Below are 26233 nucleotides of genomic sequence, written 5' to 3'. Positions count from 1 at the left end.
AAAGTGAAATCATTAAGAGGAGTGTGTGTGTGTGTGTGTGTGTGTGTGTGTGTGTGTGTGTGTGTGTGTGTGTGTGTGTGTGTGTGTGTGTGTGTGTGTGTGTGTGTGTGTGTGTGTGTGTGTGTGTCTGTAGATACCAGCAGCTTAGACACACAGCAGAGTCTTCAGGTTCCAGCAGGTTGTCGTTGAAGAGTGACCGGTCCAGAGAATATCCTCCAAACTACAGTGCTGAACCTGGACCGTCAGATACAAAGTAAGAAATCTTATGTGTCTCCTGTTTTTTCCATCAAACCAGCATGAAACATGATGTGTTTCAGGTTCAGCTCCAATATTATGAAGCAGCGGGACGGTTGAAGCTGGATCGTTGTGTCTTTGCTGTGTGTTGTGTGACTCAGAGTAAATGTTTCTTGGTGTCCGCAGAGAGAAGAAGAGGAGTGATGTCTGTGAGGAGCAGCCAGAAAGATCCAGAAGCGTCGCTGCACCAAGCAAGAGTGGACATGTGTCTGCTGAGGGACTGGGTTGTCTTCACTGGACTTGTTGTGTTGTAGAGTCATGAAAGCTTGTTGTTTGTGTGCAGTCTGATTGTTGTTGTTGTCTTTGAGCAGGTGTTGGTCTGCAGCAGCTTCTAGAAGAACATAAGAAGAGTCTGAGGAGGAGATGTGAACGTGTGACTGAAGGAAGTGATGAAGCAGGAGGAGGAAGCCTCCTCAACAAGATCTACACTGAGCTCCACATCACAGAGGGACTCAGTGAGGAGCTTCAGAGGGAACCTGAGCTGAAGCAGCTGGAGACAGCTTCCAGGAAGGAGAGCCTCCATCACACTGCCATCAGGGTTCAGGACATCTTCAAAGCCTCAGCCCAGCAGCTCAGACACATCCGAGTGGTTCTGACCAGCGGCGTGGCCGGCAGTGGAAAAACCTTCTCAGTGCTCAAGTTCACTCTGGACTGGGCCGAGGGCCTGGAGAACCAGGATGTCAGTGTGCTGGTGGTGCTCTCCTTCAGGGAGCTGAACCTGCTGGGAGAGCGGCCGTACAGTCTCCTCTCGCTTCTGGCTGTTTTCCATCCCACGCTCCAGAAGCTGACGGCAGAGGAGCTGGCTGTCTGCAAGCTGCTCTTCATCTTGGACGGCCTGGATGAAAGCAGACTTTCTCTGGACTTCAGCAGCAGCCAGCGGCTGCTTGACGTCTCCCAGCAGTCTTCAGTCAGCCTGCTGCTCACTAACCTCATCCGGGGGGATCTGCTGCCCTCGGCTTGGGTCTGGATCACTTCCCGACCGGCGGCGGCCCATCAGATCCCTCCAACATGTGTGGACAGACTGACAGAAGTGCGAGGCTTCACTGACGCCCAGAAGGAGGAGTACTTCAGGAGGAGGCTGAGTGATGAGGAGCTGAGCAGCAGAATCATCTCCCACATCCAGACATCCAGGAGCCTCCACATCATGTGTGGAATCCCAGTCTTCTGCTGGATCACTGCTACAGTTCTGGAGCACATGTTGAGCAGCGAGCAGAGAGGAGAGCTGCCCCAGACCCTGACTGACATGTACTCCCACTTTGTGTTGGTTCAGACAGACAGGAAGAAGCTCCAGTATCATGAAGGACCTGAGACGGGTCCACAGGAGCTGACGGAGGCTGACAGGGAGTTTCTTCTGAAGCTGGGCAGGATGGCCTTTAAACATCTGGAGAAAGGAAACATGGTGTTCTACCAAGAAGACCTGGAGCAGTGTGGTCTGGATGTGACTGAGGCCTCGCTGTACTCTGGAATCTGTACTCAGATCTTCAAAAGAGAGTCTGTGATCTTCCAGAAAGCTGTCTACAGCTTCGTCCATCTGAGTGTTCAGGAGTTTCTGGCTTCGGTCTTCATGTTCCACTGTTTCACCAACAGGAAGACAGACATACTGAAGACCTTCCTGGAAGATGATGATGCTTTCAACTCTTTAGACATCTTTCTTCATAAAGTTGTGCAGAAGTCCCTGAGAAGTCAGAATGGACACCTGGACCTGTTTGTCCGCTTCCTTCATGGCCTCTCTCTGAAATCCAACCAGCAACTTTTAGAAGGTCTGCTGGGTCAGACCGAGATTAGTCCAGAAACCATCCAGAGAGCCATCAAGATCCTGAAGGAGATCAACAGTCATGGAATGTCTCCTGACAGAAGCATCAACATCTTCCACTGTCTGATGGAGATGAAGGACCTCTCAGTACATCGGGAGATCCAAAAGTTCATGAAGTCAGAGAACAGGTCAGAGAAGAAACTCTCAGAGATCCACTGCTCAGCTCTGGCCTACATGCTGCAGATGTCAGACCAGGTTCTGGAGGAGTTGGACCTGCAGAATTACTGCACATCAAAGGAGGGACGAAGGAGACTGATCCCAGCTGTAAGGAACTGCAGGAAGTTTCGGTGAGTCCACATGTCATGATCAATATCTCAGTGATGTTTGTAGGAAGTACTTCCCGTAGCTACTGTATGGAGATGTTCCTCAATGACCCGTCATGAAGACCTGGCCTCAATGGCCGTCATTTGTCAAACAAGCTTTCAAACAGGTGTAAATCTAAGATCCCATTTAATCTAAGATCAGCGGACACTGTCGACTCCTTTAAAAAGCAGCTCAAGACGCATCTCTACAGACTTGCTTTTCTGTGATTCTGTTGTTTCTTTTCCCGTTTTGTGTTGTTTTTGTTCTGTTTTTTATCCTTTGTTGTTTATGATGTGTAAAGCACTTTGTGACTCAATGATCTTGAAAGGTGCTATACAAATAAAGTTTATTATTATTATTATTATTATTAAATCTGAGCGGTGAGCTCATCGTACGACGGGACTCACGTGGCATTAACGAAACTTTCGTACATCACCCATCTCAGCCCTTGAATGATTGGATGTTGATAAATGCGGCGGCTGAATTTGATCGTCATTAACAATGTTATACCCTGAAATATTCTACAATTCTACAATTTCATTTAGCAGACGCTTTTGTCCAGAGTGACGTACAACACAAGCAAGAAATCAGACATAAGGAAAAACCTTTAGTCCGTGCTTCAAGTGCGATTGTTCAAAAGAGTTGCCATCAAGTTGCAGAAAAAGTGTCAACCAGTGGTGGGCGCAGTCCGCTAATCAGCTAACCACTAATTAGCAAAGCTAACATTTTCATTAGCGGATTAGCTGTTCAGCTAACTTTGAAAACCGTTAGCGGACTAATTAGCTTCCACTAGAACTCCACGGAACTCTAGATTCCGGGGCTATTTGAACAACTCACGTACGTGCTTGTGTCATGGCACGGCGTCAACAAATGTCGCACGTGTGCGCATTTGACGCGCCGGCTCGTCAGAGACAGAGTCTACAAGTCATTGCTACAAGTTTTTGCAATGGAAAGTGAAGACATTCCGCCTGAGGATGTTAGACCTGTTGCAGAGCCTGCAGCGGCTGTGTGTGAGGTAGAGGCTGCTCAGACTGAGTGCCGGGTCCACCAGGACAAGCCTCAGAATCCGTGGCCCCACCTGAAGGACTTCTTTGTCTTTAAGTCAGTGGATGAGAGAAACGCCAGTGTCTTGTTCTTCCCGTGTGTCTTGTGCCAGCCCAAGGAGACTGCCATCAAGGGACACGTGTCAAGCCTCTACAACTTTAAGTCACACGTTAAGAGGAGCCACCCAGCGCTGGCTACCACACTGGCTGGACCCCAATACCTGCACAAGATAGCATGCGGTCCTGGCCTGCTCTCGGCTCAGAGGACATCATACCTTTGATGTTCTCGCTGATCCCATGGTGGACATCCATTACAAGTTCCACATGCAGGACAAGGTGACCAGGACCACAACAGACAATGGCAGCAACTTCGTAAAGGCATTTTCACAGTTTGGCACAGAAGCTGATCTCTTGCCAGACATTCCTGAGTCTGCTGCCGATCCTGACGTGGAGGGCATCGAGGATGTGGATCCCGAGGCCGAGGCCATGGATGAGGTGGAGTACATCTCTGTTGAGGCCACCTTTGACGGGTCCAGTGGCCTGGGCCACAACCTGCCAGTGCACATGAAGTGTGCAGCCCACACCTTCAGCTTGGTGGCCAGCGTGGATGCCGACAAGGCGCTTGGCAGCACTGTGTTAAAGTCGGCCTACAGGAAGGCCATAGCCAAGGCACAGGCACTGTGGAACCAGCAGACCCGCAGCACGGTGCCAGCAGACTACATTCTGGACGAATTGAAGAGGAGGCTGGTCGTCCCCAACAATACCAGATGGAACTCCACCTATGACTCTGCTGTTGTCCTCAACGACCTGCTGCAGCAGAAGAGGGGAGCTGTTCACAGGGTGATGACGCAGCTGAAGCTGCAGAGCTTCCCTGATTCTGAGATCGACTTCCTCAAGGAGTATGCCCAGGTGATGTCCAGTGTTGCCAAGGCCTTGATTAAGATCCAGGGAGAGGACCAGGCCTATCTCGGGAGCCTTCTGCCAACTGTAGCACCTACCATCGTGAAGCTGAAGGAGGCCAAGTCCAAAGGCCTCCTGTACTGCAGCAACCTGGTAGATGCGATACAGGCAGGCATCACAAAAAGGTTTGGGCCCCTCCTAGAAGACCAGGAGTGCCAGCTGGCAGCTGCCTTCCACCCCAAGTTTTGCCTGTTTTGGCTGGAGAAACATAACTACAGCCAGCTCAGCAGGGTGAAGAAGGCCAGGGAGAATGTTGTGGAGACAGCCCTGAGGGACACCGTTGAGGAGGGCAGCAGCACCACCAGCAATGAGGATGAGGATGATGACTTCTTCAGCAGCATCACTCAGCCCCAGGCGTGCAGGAGCCACAGGTCAATGAAGTCCAAAGCACAGAACTTGATGAACACATGGCTCAAAGGAGGTCCTGACTGACGTCGCCTTCTTGGGTGAGCCAGTGTTGATCAACCTTTTCATCAAGTACAACACAGCTATCCCATCCAGTGCTGCATTGGAGCTCCTGTTCTCCATAGGCAAGGACATCTTGAGGGCCAAGAGAGCCACCCTGTCAGAAGCCAACTTTGAGAGGCTGATGTTTCTGAAGGGCAACACCCATCACCTTGAGGAGATGGAGGAGTGGTTGGTCAAACCAGAGTAAAGGCATTGATTTTTGTTCCTTTTGTATTTTTATATCTTAATATTTCTTGTTCTTTTTATATTTTCTCTATTGTGAATAAATGGAAGTTCAACCTAAACTACTGTTTAATTTCATTTGTTCATTTAATTATTTATGTACAATTGATCTTCCTCTGATCTTGATATGCTATACCCTTTTGGAAAGCTCCATGTCTACGTTACAACATATCATCATTTCAACTCACTAGGTAAGTTTTTCAGGGTTTCAGAGCCAAAAAACTTAACCAAAGCTAAATTCATATAATAAAAGTTAGGGCGGTTGATGGCAGAGGTGCGGCATACATCCGCGGATCGCGTGGTGGGGGGGCAATGGCGGCGGCTGAGGCATGCACCCGCAGACCAGGAGGGAGAACTGTCAATTTGGGGTGCGTGCGTCCGCTCGAGGGCCTGGGGTAATTTGTGCATTCGTGCATGCGTTCGTGCGTGCGTTCGTGCGTGCGTTCGTGCGCACTGGTGTTGGAATCCTCTCACGTGCCGGATTGGATGGTTCGGCGGGCCACATTTGGCCTGCGGGCCGCCACAGTTGGGGTCCGTTACTCAAAAAAGTAAAGAGTTGCCATTACTCGTTACTTTTGAAAAAAGTAGTGCCTTACACTACTTGATTACTCCATGGAAATAGTAACGAAGTTACACTACTCGTTACTGCATAGTGCTGCGCGGAGCTGTGCTCCCTTTTATCTTTCCGCGGAGCACTGCGCATGCGCAGATCTGTGTTTATCAAAACGTTTTTTTTTAACGGATTGAAAAGAAAAACACGTCTTTTAAAATGATTTATAACCATTCGGATTTACTTCACATGCTAATACGCCATCCCCTGGACCACTGGAAGGAGTATTTTGTCCATTTGCGTAGTCCGGCTCTGACTGACTTCCAGCTAAGCTTTGAGCTAAGCTACTACAATGCTAACAGCTGGGAACCAGAGACACAGGTATTTATGAGCTTGTCTAACTTTGTCAATGATAGGGAAAGGGCGTGGGTCCCTAATCTTCGGAGTATTCATTTAAAAGTGGCATTTACAGTAGGAGGGAGTGCAGTGTTGTCAGTGGGGCACAAATTTATATAAGGCAACCAATTTTACTCTGACGGTTCCATCAGCCCTGACCCGGAAGAGATAGCGAGTAGTTGCTCGTAGGCCACCGTTCCATCTACTGGTGGTAATTAAAAAAACTCTGCTTAAATAATAATATTTTGGTTGCTCTATTTGCAGTCATTGTAAAAGTAACGATCGTAGCGTTTCATTTGTAACGCTAGTTTAACTACCAATCTAGAAGGAGTAGTGGCGTTACACTACTCGTTCCCATCAAAAGTAATTTAACTACTTGTAACGCTCGTTACTTGTCGTTACATACCCAACTCTGCGGGCCGCTAATTGCCGACCCCTGCTTTAGAGTATATTTACGCTGCAGTGGTTCATCAGGTTCTGTCTCCTCCATCCAGCCCCCAGTGGAGCCTCCGCTGGTTCCCACATCGGGTCCTGTCGTGGCGCCAGTGCATGAAAAGTCGGCCAATGACAGCCAACACAATATGTGTAACACTGCACAGGCTAAAATAAAGTCACACACCTTTCGGGGCTAAACAGCAGCGTTTCCCCCGCTGGGTCTGAGCATCTGAAGCTGCGTTCTGCAGCGTGTGCGTCTTTGCGCACTCTTAAAACAGCACTCCTCTCCGTGGCAGGATGGACCAGCAGAGTTATTAAACTTTGAAAATCCTTGGTAACACTTTACTTGAAGCACCTGGTATAACACATTATGAGTAGTTATAAACACTCATAATGCTTTATAACTCACTGTACAGCATAGGGTTAGGGTTAGGGTCAGGGTTAGGTCCTGATGTCATAAAACATTGTGATCATTTCGGAGTGTTTATAACTATAGTTAAACAGTGCTATAATGTAGTATTCCAAAAATGTACTTATAATGTGTTATACAGGGGTGCTTCAAGTAAAGGGTTACCAAATCCTTCATTAATCCCACAAGGGGGAATTTTATTAGATATTCAGATATTCTGTAAGGGCATTATTTTATTTTTTATTCTTTTATTATTTTAATACTTTAATTATTTTCACGCTCCGCCAGGTTTTCCTGCGCTGCACCGCAAAACCACACTGACTCAAGCTTGCATACATGATGTCAGACCTGTCGTGATTTCATCTTTCCATACGATCACAATCATATTGATAAATGGAGATCCCGTCTTTCATATGGCCCGTATGCTGCCGTACGACCGTTTGATAAATGAGGGCCAATGGGTGCAAACAGTTTCTAACTGGGCATCAATCAAAACAGCTGATCCATTGATTGAATGAGACAGCCCGGACGAAGTGGGTGCAAGCGGTTTACTTAACCCCGGGCTCCTACCATGTGGAACCAGCTCCCAGTTCTCCTTCGCTTATCTCATTTCCTTCATGTAATGTTTCATAACTAACGTGTCATCGAGCATTGTTTCTCTAGTAGTCTATGTACTCTCTGCTCATACAAGAAATGTATGTCGATACAAACAATGTACCTGTCTGTCCTATCTCCTTCTCTTTCTGTCCCCTCACCCCAACCGGAATAGCAGAAAGCCGCCACCTGGTTCTGCAAACATTTCTTCCTTTTAAAAGGGAGTTTGTCGCCTATGCTTGCTCATGTGGATCTGTTGGGTTTTGTCTGTAAAAGTGTCTAGAAATGGCTATGTTGTAATTGGCACTTCATAAATAAAGCTGAATTGAATTGAGTTGAAAAAAAAAACAGAGAAGATGAGCTGAAGCTCAGATGTCCAACAGGAAGAATCCAATAAAGTGTCTTCTGTCATAGCAACATCCTGTCTCTCTCTGTCTCATTACAGAGTTTCATACTGTGAGCTCTCTGATTCTGACTGTGAAGTGATCTCTTCAGCTCTGATGTCTGATCCCTCCCATCTGAAATATCTGGACATGAGTTACAACAACCTGAAGAATCTGTCAGTGAAGACTCTGTGTTCTGGACTACAGAGCCCAAACTGTAAACTGGAGACTCTGAGGTCAGTTCACTGTCTGAAGCTAGAATCTGTTGGAAATAAAGTCACTGAGAGGAAATGAGGAGGACTTTACCGTTTGTGTGTGTGTAGTGAATTCCTTCCATCAGGTCTCATCAACTAATAAAACAGGTTGAATCAAGAGTTGTACAGTCAGAGTAAACTTTCCTTTGTTTCCTGGTGTTTGTTGGTGCAGTCTGAACCTTGTTCAGCTCTTAATGACTTCAACATCAAACTTTGTCTGCTCATCCTACCTATCTCTCTCTTTGAGGTTGAGGAGCTGCAGGTTGTCAGAGATCAGCTGTTCTTCTGTGGCCTCAGCTCTGAGGTCCAACCCCTCCCTCCTGAAACATCTGGACCTGAGTAGAAATCATCTGCAGGATTCAGGAGTTGAGCAGCTGTGTGGTTTTCTGCAGAGTCCACTCTGTCGTCTGCAGACTCTGAGGTCAGTTGACTGTCTGTTCCTGTTGTAGAAGGAGAAATGTTTGTCAGCAGCTGTGATCTGAGACTCTGATCCTGCAGTGAGAGAGTGGACTGAGCTCAGCAGCAGCTGACTGGTGTGTGTGGACATGAGGAGGTGTGTGAATGTTGTGCTGACATGAGGATGATGTGTGTGATGAAGATCCACAACAACAGAGCAGCTCATTGATCAGGACTCAGTAATGTGGAGCTGCTCATTTCTCCATCAACACATCTGATTGATTCCTCCTCATTGATTCTGCTGAGTTCTCTCTTTATTCAGGTTGGAGGACTGCAGTGTGTCGAACATCGGCTGTTCTTCTCTGGCCTCAGCTCTTAAGTCCAACTCCTCCCACCTGAGGGAGCTCTACTTGAGTTACAACCAGCTGCAGAAGTCAGATGTGCAGCAGCTGGTTGATCTCCAGCAGAGTCCAGACTGCAGCCTGCAGACTCTGAGGTCAGTAGATGGTTGGAGTGAGTCCATGCTGCTTTCAGCAGGTTTGGACTAAACACAGTCAGTGTGAGAACAAAGATCCAGTGTTTGACTCTCAGTGAGGCTGTGAGAGGAGAACGCTGAGCAGCTTCAGGATTAGACAGCAGAGGACACACAGTCAGCCAATCAGAGGAGCCACAGGCTTGTTGTGTTGGTCTGACAGTGGTGGTCCTTCATGACTGCTGCTCTGAACAGGACTGAAGTCCTCACTGCTTCACAGAGACTCTGATCATCTCCTCTCATCTCTCTGCAGGTGGATGTGAGAGCAGAGAGGACGTTTTGTGTCCTGAAGATCTACTGAGAGCAGAGTTTCATCCAGCATTGAGCAATAGAGGAACCAGCAGAAGATCTGCAGTGTGAAAAGCTGTGAGAGTCCAACATCAAACCAGGGTTCCTCTGAATGTGACAGAGAATCATCACAGTGTGTGAACTGTATCTCCCCCTCCTCTGTCATTTTTCCACTTCATTTTGCCAGTAATTATTTGAAGCCAACTGAAGTCTTAAGGTCCAGCTCCAGTCTATTTCTTCAGTTTTAGTCTGCTGCTGATTGTGACTCACTGGTTAACAGGAGAATTTCAAACTAGCCTCCATGTTAAGAAGGTTGCAGACCTGTTCCAGACAAAGACAGATTGTGTTTCACTTCAATTAATACGTTTAGAAAACTGACAGACTTCACAGAGAAGTTAAGCTTCTTAATTAAGTTCTTTGTTACGTTCACGATACACATCCACAGTAATTACATCAATGTCTGTTATTAATCTTCAAACTGGTCGATCACTGCTGTTTAAGGTCTGTTTTTATTCAGACCGAAGGCAGTTTAGAAATGAAATAACTTTGCATTTGAACCAAAATAATGTCCCAGTAAGGCTCGACTATTCATAAAAAAACATGTGGCTTAAAAAAAATATGTATATATCTGAAGCTTCACCTTGATTGTATGGTACAAACTTTCAGGACCATGGACAGCACTCTAAACCCAGTAATGAAGTCCCAGTGCTGTGGAAGATGGATCTTCAGAACTGTGAACACTTGTACCGTAACTCCAGTGAACAGTCAGATATGTGATGTACAGTAGTCAGTAATCAATTCACCTTTTTTTCTCTCTCTCTTTTTTTTTTTTTACTGAAAACATTGAACACCAGTGGCGGCTGCTGGTCTTCCAAAGAGGGGAAGCTCATTTTCAGCATACATTGTAATATGTGTAATCTGTTTTTTGTATGTAAATTCTATTAGCTTTCATGCCTTTTGTACGCCCTGTCAAAGTTAGACAGATCCTCAAAGCCCAATTGTGACCAGACAACACCTCCCTGAGATAGTTTCATCCAGAGGCATGGCCAGCAGTACATTTTATTGGTGACAGCACTTCCAGTCAGCAGCTGAAAGGACCTGTTACTTTTCCCCACCTTTCGGCACCAGCTCAGTCTTAGGAGTTGATCTGTCCTGCAGTTTAACACCAATTTTCTCTTCGTAAGGAAGACTATCAAATGGCTTCACCAAAATCCGGTCCACAACATTCACATTGTCTGCCGTTGTGTGCAGCTAGCGAGCAGCTGGAGCTGCTGGAGGCTGGAGCTGTGTGAGAGAAGGGGAGAAGCTCCACAGCTGCTGGTCGAGGACAGAAACCACAGAGTGACCTAAACGAGTCTCCAAACACAACGCAAGTCGTTTTTCACAAACACAAAGTCTCCAGGGATCAGCAAAGCCTCCGAATCAACTCAGAACAACAGAATGAAAAACTTCAGAAGCACTTTGGTGCATTTTTTTTTACTTCAAGATCGCTGATTTGCTCATTTCGCTGTCAATCAAGCTTCACACAGATCATCCAATCACCACGCAGAAGCTCAGCGTCCAGGCCAGCCCACAGCCCCATAGACCCCCAGAGACGCTGAGCGTCCGTGGGCGGGACCAGCCCAGTATTTTATCCAATGAGCGTCCAGTTTCACTGCAGCAGAACAACCCACTCTAGCTTCCGCATGGACGCTCAGCGTCCGGCTGTTTAAAGCGCCGTGCCGCTGAGAGGAGGAGTGAGAAAAAAGCCGAGTCAATTACTTGAGATAAGTAGCCGATTCTGAACAAAAGATGAACGTGTTGTAGCGCATATTTAGTCAATGAAATGTTCACACAACAGTAAATATTGGACCACTTATTTTTTGACATTTTAGGGGAAGTTGAGCTTCCCTTGCAGTCTTAGAGCAATCGCCACTGTTGAACACACTCCCATCTTTTGACAAGTGGATCAATCAGGTTCTATGTAATCCAAAATTGGAAAAGCTGAAATTTTGTCTGAGGCACCTCAGGGAAATTTTACGAGACCAGGAACCCTTTGCTCTCAATCATAGCCTCACTGGATGTTGTACCTGATGAGTCCGACATCTGACTCCTTCTGATTCACAGTGTGATTACCTGCCATTTAACTCAGTCTTGTTATTTTTCCCTCTTTTGTCTATTTTTGTTTCAGTGTATTTGTATTGTCATTTAATTAACAAATTTTATTCATTTGTCCTTTTGTATTGTGTTTGTCACCCAGAGACAAGTAGTCTCAGGATCTGGGGTCTATGACGGGGGACAAAAGGGTGTATGATGGGAGGGAAAAAAAGAGGAAAAACTGAGCTCAGTCCTCTGTTCCCTCTGCACTGTACTGTTAAATCTCAACAAAAAAAAATCGGAAAACAAATGGACAAACCCAGTCTGATCACTGGGGGAAGTGAAGGTGGGGTTTTTCTCAGCGGAGGAGTGAATGTGGGTTGTTAGAAATAATGCTTCACATCACCAGCTAATTTTAGCAGCGAGAGCTGTTATGGGAAGTTCATGACAGGGGAAACTTAAAATGAAGAGGAGATTAAAAAAGCCGTCCGACGCCTGAGGAGGGCAAAGCAGGTCTCCGCCAACACTGTTTACAGTGGAGGCGGAGAGCTGTTGACCTCAGCTTTGGATATTGTTGGATGGTGGAAGGAATGCTTCGAGGACCTCCTCAATCCCGTCGCCACGTCTTCCGGAAAGGAAGCAGAGGCCGAGGTCTCAGAGGCGGACTCGTTCATCACCCAAGCTGAAGTCATCGAGGTGGTTGGTAAGCTCCTCGGTGGCAAGGTACCTGAGGTGGATGAGATTCGCCCTGAGTACCTCAAGTCTCTGGATGTGCAGGGACTGTCTTGGTTGACATGTCTCTGCAACATTGCATGGCAGTCGGGGACAGTGCCTCTGGACTGGCAGACCAAGGTGGTGGTCCCTCTGTCTAAAAAGGGGGACCGGAGGGTGTGCTCCAACTATCGGGGGAATCACACTCCTCAGCCACCCTGGGAAAGTCTATTCCAGGGTACTGGAGAGGAGGATTTGACCGGTAGTCGAACCTCACATTCAGGAGGAACAATGCGGTTTTTGTCCTGGTCGCGGAACACTGGACCAGCTCTATACCCTCCATAGGGTGCTCAAGGGTTCATGGGAGTTTGCCCAACCTGTCCACATGTGTTTTGTGGATTTGGAGAAGGCATTCGACCGCGCCCCTCGTGGAGTGTTGTGGGGGGTGCTCCAGGAATACGGAGTCTGGGGCCCCTTGTTAAGGGCTGTTCAGTCTCTGTATGACCGGAGTAGGAGTCTGGTCTGTATTGCTGGCAGTAAGTCGGACCTGTTCCCGGTGCATGTTGGACTCCGGCAGGGCTGCCCTTTGTCACCGGTTCTGTTCATAATCTTTATGGACAGAATTTCTCGGTGCAGCCAGGGGCTGGAGGGGGTCCGGTTTGGGGACCACAGGATTTCATCTTTGCTTTTTGCAGAGGATGTTGTCCTGTTGACTCCATTGAACCTGGACCTACAGCATGCACTGGGGCGGTTCGCAGCCGAGTGTGAAGCGACAGGGATGAGGATCAGCACCTCCAAATCCGAGGCCACGGTCCTCGACTGGAGGAAGGTGGCTTGCCCTCTCCAGGTTGGTGGAGAGACTCTGGCCCAAGTGGAGAAGTTGTAAGTATCTTGGGGTCTTGTTCACGAGTGGGGGACGGATGGAGCGTGAGATTGACAGGCGGATCGGTGCAGCGGCTGCAGTGATGCGGTCGTTGTATTGGTCTGTTGTGGTGAAGAGGGAGCTGAGCCGAAAGGCCAAGCTCTCGATTTGCTGGTCAATCTACGTTCCCACCCTCACCTATGGTCATGAGCTTTGGGTCATGACCGAAAGGACAAGATCCCGGAAACAAGCGGCTGAAATGAGCTTCCTCCGTAGGGTGGCTGGGCGCTCCCTTGGAGATGGGGGAGGAGGTCAGTCACCAGGGAGGAGCTCGGAGTAGAGCTGCTACTCCTCCACATCGAGAGGAACCAGCTGAGGTGGCTCGGACATCTGTTTAGGATGCCTCCTGGACGCCTCCCTGGGGAGGTGTTCCGGGCATGTCCCACTGGGAGGAGACCCCGGGGAAGACCCAGGACACGCTGGAGAGACTATGTCTCTCGGCTGGCCTGGGAACGCCTTGGGATCCTCCCAGAAGAGCTGGAGGAAGTGTCTGGGGACAGGGAAGTCTGGGCATCCCTGCTGAGACTGCTGCCCCCATGACCCGGCCCGGATAAGCGGTAGAAAATGGATGGATGGATGGATGGATGGATGGATGGATGGATGGGTGGTCTAAATGCACAACTTTTCTGACACATGATCAAAATAAAATCTGCAGAGTAAAGCTCATGATATGAATCCATCACCTGAGGATGTATAGACAAAGTGGTGATCAGAAGTGCCCCCTACTGGTGAAAGTTAAAGACTACATCTACACAACATTTCTTCACAACAGTCCTGTATGTTCATTTGTCTGTGTTGAGAATTCCAAAGTAAATACTATGACATAACGATGAGGTTAAAAAGGAGGCATTGAGTCTGTCAGGGTGTTAAAATGCTCAGAGTGGTGGAGATTTGACTGTATGAGAAGTTGGACAGATTGATCCTAAAGACTGAATGACAGCCTGTTTGAATCTTGTACCCAGAGAGCATTTAGCCTCAGTTTAGGCAACAGCTTCTCCGACACAGTTATAAGCAGTCCCAGGAGGGGGAAAGCTGTATTTCAACCACACCTGGAGCACCTGGCCCTTTGGGCCTGGACCATGCGTGGTGTCATTTAAATACAGCAGGGCTCCCTCAGTGTTAAATATTGTCCTGCTGGTGAACTACTGAAAAATGAAACGTTAGAAAAATGCAGTTATCATCATTGCTTCATGCTTATACTTACTGGCTCATCCTGACACTTTTTGTCAGAAAAATTTCCTCCACCACGTCTTGTTGCAACACCTTCTGCAGTCCACATGCTCTGTGTTGTCGTTTGAGAGGGGCGGAGCTAAGTAAAGGAGCATGGTTGAGTCTGTGCTTGTGATTGGTTGAAAGAATGTAAAGCTTGGTATTAAGCTACATGATCGATGATAGATGATTATGAAAAATGAAGGGAAACTGTTTTTCTGTTTAGCTTTTCATCAACCATTTCCTTCCCTATTGCACCAGATGTATATCCATTGATAAATATTGTTATTAAATAATTGTCCAGTTCTGTCTCAGATTACTTTTTTCTCCAGTCAGCAGCTGTGTAATACGTGAAATAACATGAAGTGAGCTGTTATATTATGGAAAGAACCCAGACACAGAGCGGAGGGATTCAATCTGTCCTGTCTGGGTTTATTTCACAGTTTAAAAACCAGCTCACTCCAGATTATTAATTGGTGTACCAGTTTGAGAATTCAAAGTTGACTGGGAAAATACTCTTGCGTGTCCTTTTCACCGAACAGAGCTCCATCCAAAGAACCTATCAGACCAGTATTAATCCCCCCACTATATCATAGCCTAAAACCAACACTGACTGGAGAGAAGGAAAAAGCAGGATGAAATTCATGCTTAGTCACCAACCAAGTGTTTCAAGGAGTCACACCAAGACTGTGAATTGGCTCCCATTTTCTTTACACAGCACAGACTGCAGACTCTTTTAAAAGACAGCTGAAGAAAAGATGCTACAGCTTTTACTAAAATCGCAACTCCACGGGATCTGGTTTGTATGTTCTACTCATCACGGGTTTCAACATCCTCAGTGACCACAGAAGAAGGACTTACAGGGAATATACAGGAAAATGACATTTATATTGTTGGATTCAATCATTCATCTCATAATCTTCTGCAGCAACCTGAGCAATTCCAAGGTCTGTTTTGTTGCTAACTGAGCAGCTAAATCAGCTGAGGTTCCAGCAGGAACGGGGTAAGAAGGTACAGTGTGTGGAGGTGAGAGACGCTGCTCTTTACAAGATGCAACACACAACAACATCAACACATGTCAGCCATGTTAGATCTCATATGATACATTCAAATATGAAAACTCTGACTCCAGTCTGTTTGTTCCACACAATGGATTCACATGATCTGCATTGATCTAAAAACAACAAGTCTCTTGTCATGTGATTAGGTATTGTAGTACATCTTAAAGGCATCATTTGACAAAGCATTACATGTTTACAGAGACAGTTTTTTCCTCACCTGATGCTTGACTTTAGGCTCAGTCTGAGGTGGACTTTCCTTGCATGTCACTGCATCCAAAATACTTCAACAGTGCTCCCAGGGAAGCTTCTTCAAAATGATGAGCAGATTCATGTCGAAAGACTGTTCATTTGACCCACAGAAATGACTCTGTTTCCATTCTACTGTGTGGATCAGAGGATCTCAACTGGTGACTTCTGGACTCACGACCTCCCTGAAGGACAAGCTATGACCCAAAGCCAGGAAAAATATCCCACTTGTCGAACTGATTTCATGACACTACAGAGCAGTTTGAATCAGGGAGAGTAGAATAGAAAATCACAGTATGTCAACACAAAAAAATTACTAAAAATATTCAGTCACTTATTCAAGAGTTAACAGTCAGGCTGACACAAAGCTGCCTTCACACCAAAAGCGATTTCTGCGATTTTGCGTCAAGAGACAATTGAAAACAAATGCGTTCCAGCCGCGATGAGATGCGGCGCGTTGTCGCGACGCGTCAGACGCGATTTCACGGCGCGTCGGGGCGTTGACACGACGCGGCGCGATTTTGCGACGCGTCACGATTTTGTGTCCGACGTTGAAGTTGGGAAATCTGAACTTTGACGCGTCTCGATTTTGCGGCAAACCAATCAGAGAGCGTGTCCGTTCAGGGAGCGGGGACCGGAGAAAGCGACACTCATCCTGGCGTAGTTCCTGGAGCAAATAGTGAAACTCGCCAAACTCTGACCGTCTGTGGATGATATCGTGCACCTAGGCACGGCGTACTGTCCCCCGACGGCGTCGTTGTCTGGCTTTATGAAGTAAATAAAGCCAAGCCACCTGCTCAACAGGGTTAGCCATGATGCTAAGCTAACACAGGAAATACGGCCGGAAGCCCCGCCTTCCCACCAGACGCGACGCGGCATTTGGCCCCTTGTTTATCAGCGTCGGACCTCAGAATTGACACGCGTTCTCGCGTTGATGCTATTTTTGACGCAAAATCGCGTTCGGTGTGAACGCAGCTTAAGACAATTTCTTTACTTCCATTTTTAACAGAAGAACTTGGTGTTTTCACACAAAATAAATGAAATCAGAAGCCCTGGTAATTAAAAAAAAAGCTGAATATCTGTAGATTTATGTAACTTAGAAATCTTCACTCTCTGAATCTCACTATCAGCACTAGGGTTGCCAACTCCCAGAGATTGAAATAAGGAACGCCTCTCGCGGGCAGCTGAAAAAAACTGGGTTTTTGGGGGGTGAAAAACGCATATATAACAGCATTTTGCCACAGTTATACCTATTACAGACTATAAAAACACATTAGGCTACTGCATCACACCTACAGTAGCAAGATTACAATAACTCATGATCAGCTTGATCAGTTTGTATTTGAGGCCTACAGTGAGACAGTTATCATTCAAGTATCATCATCATCATGGACAGCAGCTCTCAGCCACTGCACCGGACGGTAGAGGAGCTCAGCAGCTCCTTCAGAGGCGACTGAGACCCTCAGAGCAGGAAGGAGCTACCAAAGGTCTTTCATCCCCACCGCTGTCAGACTGTACAGTTCTACTGCGTGGAATATGTGCAATAATCCTGGACATTATAGTATCCTGCACCCCCCCCCCCCCCCCCCCCCGCATGGAAAATTCAGCGACACTTTAGCATCCATTCACTCTGCTAAAGCATATTGTACATATTATATCATACTGTGTAGTTATATATTGCATCATATATTGCATATTGTATTGTATATATTGCATATAATATATATTTCCTGTTATATTTTTAAGATTCAGGTTGTACATACGGTTAGATCTTCATTGTCTTTAGCTTCTATTATCAATCCTAGTATGATTTGCACTAAAACTTGTTAATTATTGCACCATTCATTACTTTTGCACCCCGCTGTGTGTTCTATGAGCCTATACACCTGTACATTTCTCCACTGTGAGATTAATAAAGTCTTCTATTCCTATTCTATTCTATATTTATTGCTAAATGTGCAAAATAACATCAAACAGCTGCTGTCTCTTCTGGATTTTAACATGTTATTTTTTTATTTTCAACTAAAAAAGTGCAAAATCAAAACTGAAAAACCTTCTGAACAGAAAAACCAACAAGGTTCCGTTTCTAAACTGAAAACACTCCACAGTCTGCAGCAGCAGACACACATCAATGAACTAAACATGATATATCCGATATAGAAACAGCACAAACTTACGTGTCTCTGGAAGCCGTGCTGCTGCTGTAATAGGTGCGTTCGACATGAGAAAGCCAGAGGCAGACCTTTAAGACTTTTGAGCCGCCCCGCCCAGATGTGGCCCGGCGTCACTGATACGTAGGACCTACGTAGGGCATCGAAAACTCGCGAGACCCAAACGAGATCGGTCACAGAGGTAGCCGCGTGAGCTGCTGGAGAGCAACTCACCGCGGCTACCTGGCCCACCCCTCTGTTTCATACAGGCAGGGGATTGGACCCCAGCCCACTCGTCATCAGTTTGATGACAACACGCTTTATTTGCATAAATAAACATCCAGTCCCGGCTCCAGCCCAGTGTAGAGTGGGGGGGGGGGGGGGTCGAAAAAGTAACGGAGCAACACAAAGACAGAATCCACAGATCAGAGGCCTGTTCTACTGTGTCCAACAGCATATGATCATTAATCACATTGCTAAAAAGCACAAATAGTAATAAAACAAATGATAAAATAACCAGCCCTCACCTTTAGTAGAGCTGGAGTCTCCACTTTTTTTTGGGGGGGGGAATTTTGAATAGCACAACACTTCATATTGATTTGACCAAGCCAGTGGAGTTTGCTGTTGTTTTTTAAGCACAAAATAGACTGAAAACTTTATTTATTAATTTTTTGGACTGAGGGGGCGAGGCAGTCTGCCCCCCCTTGATGCCTGGTCGCACTTGCAGCAGCAGGCACGCTTCACATGACAGAAGCCAAAACGTAACTTAAAATTATTTTGTTTTTTTTTTAAATTGTATTCATCTCAGTTAACTGAATATGATTTAACACAATGTGACACACAAAAGAAATTATGAATTCTTTTGTTTTTAATAAGAAAAACAAAATTACCCCTCTGACAGCCAGGGGGGGCAAGGAGGCACAGGCGGGGGGGGGGGGGGGGGGGGCATTGCCACCCCGGACGACGGGCCTGTAAACACCCCCCACAGTGGAGTCATGAGAAACACCAACATAGAGAACATAGGGTTGTCCGACTTGGAGGCAGACTTATAACTCTGCCCCACGGCTGCGCCGTCTACTTCGTCTAGCTCCGTCTACCTCTGGCTTTGCCATCGTGAACGCACCTAATGTTTTGATTTCCTTCTTCCCATGCGCTCTGTGGCCAAACTGACTACTGGCCAATGAGCTGCCGTAGCCCAGGAACCGTCTTTTTTTGACCAATGAGATAAGAGTGATTCTGCGTTGTCAAGCCATCTCTGTCAGCTCATTGGTCACAGAACGTCAGAGAGGCGGTGAACAATTTACCGTAAGTTTTCAAAAAAAAGCGCATGTTTCATTGCTCACGTTTTGACTCTCACAATAATACGGAACAAAGTGCGTTCCTTTTCAGCTCAATACGGAACGCACACTTTTACATCCAAATACGGAACGATTCCGTTTTTCAAGGAACGGTTGGCAACTCTAATCAGCACTGAAATATGAAGGAAAACATTTTTCTTCAGTCCCAGCATTTTTACACAAACTCACAATAAATTAAACAAAAAGTTCAACTTCAAATGATTCAAGTATGAAAAACTCACTTTTCTTCTGACGACCTCCTCAGCAGGTGAATGAAGCAGCTCTCACTTCAATATTTGATGGAACATTGAGTTTGGGGGAATTAATGGAGAACTGGGATGTTTTCTCCTCCTGACAAGAGTCTCACAGTCTGAAGTTTTAGGAGAAAAAGCTCAGTGTTCAGTGTGTTTGTGTGTGTTCAGCTGAACAGAGCTGAGTAGAAACACACAGATAAAGGCAGAGCTGTGTTCATCACAGAGCTGCTCCACAGCCGGAGAGACTTTTTCAACCTGCCATCAGAAATACGAGTTTGTCATATCTGATTTTCTCCATGTTCAAAACAAACTCTGTCGATCTATTTAACACCATGTGGTAAATGGACGGTGTCAACCTGCATTGCAGATCATTATCACCATCTAATGTTCTGGAGCTGTCATTACTGTCATTTACATTTGATTGAAAAGTCTTAGTTGAAAGATGAAGTGTCTGTCAGCATTACAACTGCAGCTTTATATTCTCATAGAAGGTTCTCATGTTGCTGAGCGGACTAGGATTCAATGTTAGAACACACCGTGGCTCTGGGGAGCGCTGAACTCCACTGTGCAGTGAACGAGCAGAACTCGTGGCAGGTGATGGCATGAAGGAGAAACGTTGAGCCAGAATATATGGAGCTGATGGGGAGAGTTCTTCCTCACCATGAAGCTCATAGTGAGCTCTGGGAGTCAGGTCTGATGAGCTGAAAACACCTGATGCTCCAGGAAACAAAGCCACGTTTGACTCATCAGTCATGTTTAGACTTTGACTTGAAACCTGTGAAGAAATTGACAAATAAATGAAGACCTTAAACTACATTAGAAACAAATATAAAGCATTAAAGAGAGAAGTTTTCTTTCTGTATTAGCATTGCTACATGGTGTTTGACCTACCTGTTGCTCCAGACCTCCTCCAGTGGAATTCAGCTCCTCTGTTCATTCCCCTCGTGTGTTGGAGAGAGGCGGTGTTGTTGCAGTAAGCGGCCGCTAGAGGGAACCAGAGACACCAAATCCATCTGAGAACCCTGTTTGCCTTATTTAACCCTTTGCATGACCGCACTGCTGTTGATTTAATGTGGATTTGACTAAGCTGACAAACTTCTGGTCAGATAATTTCAATGTTTATTATTTAATTATTTAATTTAAATTCATACATCATAAAATTAGCATTTTATTATGTCTTTTTCTGTCAGCGTACAGTCTTGATATTATTTGTATTTGTGTCCTTTATAAACCACACACAAATTTTTCTGCTTCGGAGCACAATAAAAACGTCAATAAAGACTCAGGTCACAACATGGAGCGGGCACTACAGACAGGCGTCACATCTGGCCTGCAGCTGGACCTGTGACCACTGTGTTGATCTGTTGGAAGTCATGTGGAGACTTACTTGAATGAGTGAGAAGGTTTTTCTTGCTATTGTGTTTCTTAGTGACGGTATTCATGTTGACAGTCACTGCTTCTTGAAATAAACTTTACTGGAACTTATATCCATGTTGTGTTTCGTACATAAAGAGAAATTTTTGTGCTTCTGTCAAATAATTTTCAGTGTCTATGAGCGCTGTCTTCTCAAGGTCAGGGGCTGTTGTTGATCATATGGTACAAGTGATCTTCACACTTCCAGCTTTTTTTAAGTCCTATTAAATTAAAAAAAAAAAACGTAAGAATTACAGAATAACTGTTAAAAGCAAAGAAGGCGTCAAATTTCTGATGGAAACACATTTTTTGCATGACATTAACACAGTCCAGTGATTTGGGTTAGACAACAAGACTGTAAAGGCTTTACAAAGACATGAGGTAAGAATTTTAGCCTTTTTAAAGATTGTTTTAAACGTATAAGTTTGAAATTCATTTAAACTTTGGTCAGTTTCACATCCAAACTCTTGCTGAAGGCACTACAAAGGGTTAAATGATGGCTCACTGAATAATCATGGTGTTTTTAACATTATTGTTCACTGTGTTTGGAGCAGCACTGCTGGACATTAAACATCGTTTGTTTGTGTGTATTTTGAATTGTGGGCTGATTTAGAGTCAGACCTGGCAACCCGCTGTGTTTGTGGAGCTGCTGGAGAACTGTGTCTTAAGATAAGCAACCCCGCAGGGGACCAGTGTATTGCTCTTTTACTGTTACAAGTCTTTTTACTGATATTTTTGCGATAAAACCACGATTCTAACTCCAGATATCCGGATGAAACTCCGTCTGTGTCTCCAGGGATCTCTGCTCCATCCTGACTGTTCGTGAGGAAAAAGTGAGTTTTAATGAGCCTCAGCAACTTTCTGCGTCACCAGAGTTTGTTTGACCAACAAAATTAGAGTCACTTCAATCCAAAAACTCCTCAGATAGGATGAATTCCATGCTTTATGTTGAATATTTGCTCTGAATTTCCATGTTTATGCTTTATATTTTCTAACGGAGAAATAGTGACTCATGATGAAAGTGAAAGTAAAAAACTGAAATTCTAATAATAATTGAAAGTGGTTTTGTTCTTTTCTTATTCAGTGTTTGGGATTGATTTTGTTATTTCTTTAAATATTTTCAAAGTTTTTTGCTTCTTAATCTTGGGCTTCTTCCTGCCTGCATGAACCCCACCCAGTACTGAGATAAACACTTCATGTTACTGTAATGGACACTGTAGAGGAGACATTAGGTGGGAGACAAAAGCTGAGGAAAAAACAGCCGTAATATGTTTAAAAGTACAACAAAGTTTATTTTCTTCCAGGCCCGCCAACAGAGAGGGACAAACGGGTCTGTTGTCCCGGGCTCAGGGTTGGGGGGGGGGGGGGGGGGGGGGGGGGGGGGGGGGGGGCATCCAGCACCCCATTCACGGCTCCTGACACAGCATACAGGCACTGCGCTGCACCACTGCATAGGAAACCTGGCACGATGTGCCTTGTGGGGACATGTTTCCGGTCCTAATGAGGAGAAACGGTGTTTTCTTGACCATGTTGTTTTTACTAAAAAAAGAGAAAGTGCAAAAACATTTCCTTAGGGTGAGGCATTGTTGTGGTTTGGGTTAGGGTTAGGATAAGGGTCAGGGTTAGGAGTTAGACATGAATGGGAGTCAATGGAAGGTCCCCACAAGGATAGAAATACGAACCTGTGTGTGTGTGTGTGTGTGTGTGTGTGTGTGTGTGTGTGTGTGTGTGTGTGTGTGTGTGTGTTGAACTGTTTTTTTCCTGATCCTTGTTGCTGCTTTTCTCTCTCAGTCTGACTGAACATGTCTGGTGTGGATGAAGAGGAGGACAGACCAGAGTCTGTGGACAGGTAAGAGACGTCAGCTGCTCCTGCAGAGTCCACGTCCAGAATCCACTGAAACACCCAAACAGAAGAAAAGATGCAGCACCTGGTGTTTTAGTCTGCTGTAGTGAGCGTTCACAACCAATGATCCAACACAACATTTGGACCATGTCTGAAAGTCATAGGCTGTGTGGGTCTGACCTTTGACCTTTGACTCTTTACAGCTGAGTTTATGATGAAATCTATTAATCTTGTGTATGTGTGTGTGTGTGTGTGTGTGTGTGTGTGTGTGTGTGTGTGTGTGTGTGTAGATGTCAGCAGCTCAGAAACAAAGAATCTTCAGAATCCAGCAGCTTGTCTCTGAAGAGTGATTGGTCCAAAGAGAATCCTCCAGACTTCAGTGGTGAACGTGGACCTTCAGACACAAAGTAAGAAACTGTTTCCTTTTTATTTCATCAGTTCCAGTGTGTATTGGTTGTGTTTTGACAAAAAAAAATGTGATCATTACACTTGTGAAATCATTTAAGGTGTGATGACAGATTTTAATGCAGTCATAAAGGAGATTCTCTGATCTTCAATCTAAAATTGGGAGAACTGTTAAAGTCGACTGACCACACCACCAGATGCATTTAACAAACATTTCCTGAGTGAAAGTGTCTGAGAAAGGGGAAACTTGATGTGTAAAACTTGATGTGAAAGTTGATTGAAACTTGATGTGGCCTCGGGTCAATATTTGTCCAGTCAACTGAATAGCTGCCCGGATTAGGGGTTTCTTCTGTGTGCACAACAGGACCAGAGAGGCCGTAAAATCAAACTTTGCCTAATCAAAGATAAAAATGTTTTTATTCTGATCTCAACTATCCAGTCTTGAACAAAAAAGAATGATTCAAAAAATTGGTGATTCAAAAAAACGATCCACTCTGGAGTCTAAAACAAACGCCCCCCCCAACAAAAAAAAAAACAAAAAAACACACACACATTAAGAAACTGAATTGCATAACATTTCATAATCATAGCCTGGTGTTCATGTATGGAAGATCAAAACTTACAAAATTAAAAATAAATACAGAAGTATAAAAATGGAAGAGCTGGAGGAAGTGTCTGGGGATGGGGAAGACTGGGCATCTCTGCTGAGACTGCTGCCCCCGCGACCCGGCCCCGGATAAGCGGTGGAAGATGGATGGATGGTATAAAAATGGTTGAATTTATATGCCAACAAATCATACAAAAGAACAAAAAATGTAAAAACCTGTAAAATGTGACTAAACATACCTCTATCTCTGCTGTTGAAATATGAAGGACAGCATGGAGATGTCGGCCTCTTTCTAAACACAATCGTGCACAAATACTCTATGACTGAACAGCTTGCTTCACCTGGTGGTTTCTTGAGCTGTCAAGGAGCTCACCAGCTTGAAATCAAATCAAATTTTATTTGGGTAGCACTTTTCACATACAGTGTAGCACGAAGTGCTTTACAGATAAATAACACAATAAGATTAATAATAAAAAAAAAACACTGCCCTCTTGACACACACGTGCTTGTACTTTCTGTAGTTGTGAGGACATCCATTGACAGAATGCATTTCTGAGCCCCTTACACTAACCTTAACCATCAAAAATAAATGAAAGCCCTAACCCACACCCTGAACCTAACCTAAACTTAATTCTAACCCTTAATCAAAACCAAGTCTTAACCCTCAAAAAGGTCAAAAAAGGCCTTTTGAAAAGTGAGAACCGGCAAAAATGTCCTCACTTTGCAAAGATGTCCTCACTCTGTTGGTGAAAAGTGAATTTTGGTCCTTACTTTTGGATATGTACAAGAACACACACACACACACACACACACACACACACACACACACACACACACACACACACACACCTCACCTCACCTACCCACTACATACAGGCATTGCCTACATTCATCAACAGATGCTGACACAGTCCTTTGACTTTCACCAGTTTTAGTCAGACTGGTGAGAAGTGACTGCTGTGCAGTGCAGTGTCTTTTAAAGCAGAACGATGCAACTGTTGCTCTTGCGCTCCTCCTACTGGTCTCCTGTGAAAGCTCACTGTTGTGAACCTTCTCCACGTCCGTCCGTCACCCCCCCCACACACACACACACCCACATCTGCCTGCAGAGAACGCTCAGAATCAGTTTCCTTTTTTTCTGCTCATCAGACAAAGGTTTTTTCTGTGTATTTGGTTCTGCCATCCCTGAGCACCGAAGGGTGGTGCTGCTAAGGCTCACAAGGGTTTCATGTTTTGTTTTACGCGCTTGTATACTTGTACTTCCGTGTGAGTGCCGTAAAGCAGGTTTGTTCTCACGATATTTCGTCGGGTTGGATCCTCTGAAAGTTGCAAGTGCTGCTTTCAGGACAGAGACACTGGGGGGGGGGAGGGACCGGCGAATCACCACGCCAATTCTGTGTTTACCCCCACAGGGATTCTGAAAAACATTTATTGAGGTAAAAATGTTATTTAGTTCTGCTTTAAGTTGTTCAAGCTTATTGTTGTGTTCACCTGTGAATTTGTTGAAGGTCTTATGATTGGTATCATAACAGCGTTTTAGGTTGAAATCTTTGAGCATTGCATTGACCTGCTTGCAGATCAGGGACATGACTTTATCCGACTCATGAGGTACGACAAAGTAAGTGTTTGTCCACTTATCTTACAAACTGCCTTTTCGGCGACAATATTTTTTTCGGGGGACCCGACTCCGGCTGCCGTCTGAGGACAGAGTCTCCTCATGAAGACAGAGTAAGGTGAGGCAGTTAACGCAAACCAGTGCTGAAAAAAAAAAAAAAAAGCAAAACATTGCACTGTGGATTTCTGGGAGGGAGGTAAAGTGAGATTGAAACCAAACACAAACTTACTGCTTCTCCCAAGACGGCGCTAAAAACAATGCAAACAGAGTCATAACTGCATGGAAACTAACAACTGCACACTAAAAAAAGAATGGTAAAAAAACAACCCAAATTGGTTTATTTTTTAACCCAACAGTTAATCAATATTGGACCAGCCCAACAGTAGTTATTTTTACCCAACAAAATGGGTTGGTCTTTTTAACCCAACAAATCGGTTCACAGATTTAATCCAGTCATTGGGTCAAATCAATGTTAGTCCGGGTCGATTCTACCATATGATTGAGTTGAATATTGTGCTCATTTTTAACCCAAATGTTGCAGCAAATTAATTTCAGCCCTGGGTCAATTTTACCATATATACTGGTTGAATGTGGCCAAATTCTGGGTCAAATTAACTACAATTCTGTGTTAATTCAAGTAAACACATTGGTTTAGTTTCCCAAAAAAGGATTCATCTGATTCATAAACAGCTCATTTTCAAAACCTATTAAAAAAAAAAATAATAATTTCAGCAGTCCATCGATTTTTCGATGAGGACAAGCTTCTTCAATCTCGAGAGAGATCATGAACAAGCCAAGGCGAAGTTTCTATTGAGAAACTGAGATGCCCAGTGGAATGGAGGGGACTGACTCCTACAGTTGGTATCAGCTTGGCCACAGGAGTTGCTGGAAGGTGCTGCAATGCAAGAGGGGGCCTTTGTGATGACCACAAGGCAGTGGTGCTATTTTACCCATAGCTGGGGGGTTGTGACATGTGGGAGACAGGAGTCGAACCAACGACCTCCTGATTGTAAGACTGCGCACCCCACTAAACCACAGCCGCCT

At 45.3% G+C, this 26233-nt stretch overlaps 2 protein-coding genes across 3 annotated transcripts in view; both read left to right on the top strand.

Annotated features, from left to right (window-relative positions):
* The window catches only part of LOC115385939 (NACHT, LRR and PYD domains-containing protein 12-like), a 226843-nt gene that overhangs the window by 176082 nt on the left and 24528 nt on the right, over window positions 1-26233 (top strand). The window contains exons 1-3 of one of the 2 annotated variants that reach the window (XM_030088045.1): window positions 21362-21552; window positions 22511-22568; window positions 22853-22969. In XM_030088045.1, the coding sequence (XP_029943905.1) occupies window positions 22522-22568; window positions 22853-22969 (164 nt within the window). In that variant the 5' untranslated portion in view covers window positions 21362-21552; window positions 22511-22521. Of the gene's footprint in view, window positions 1-21361; window positions 21553-22510; window positions 22569-22852; window positions 22970-26233 lie in introns of those variants that run through there. The other variant, XM_030088044.1, reaches the window with a different exon arrangement.
* On the top strand, window positions 1361-10210 carry LOC115385971 (protein NLRC3-like; the record flags this gene model as incomplete). Its single annotated transcript, XM_030088101.1, has 4 exons — window positions 1361-2394; window positions 7933-8106; window positions 8843-9016; window positions 9306-10210. Coding segments are annotated over 4 exons (1392 nt in total), but the record flags the coding sequence as incomplete, so codon positions are not given.

The sequence above is a fragment of the Salarias fasciatus genome, chromosome 3, assembly GCF_902148845.1.
Source record: "Salarias fasciatus chromosome 3, fSalaFa1.1, whole genome shotgun sequence".
NCBI classification, from domain to species: Eukaryota; Metazoa; Chordata; class Actinopteri; order Blenniiformes; family Blenniidae; genus Salarias; species Salarias fasciatus.
Note: the sequence above shows the minus strand (reverse complement) of the source record. Positions and strands in the feature narration are given on the sequence as shown.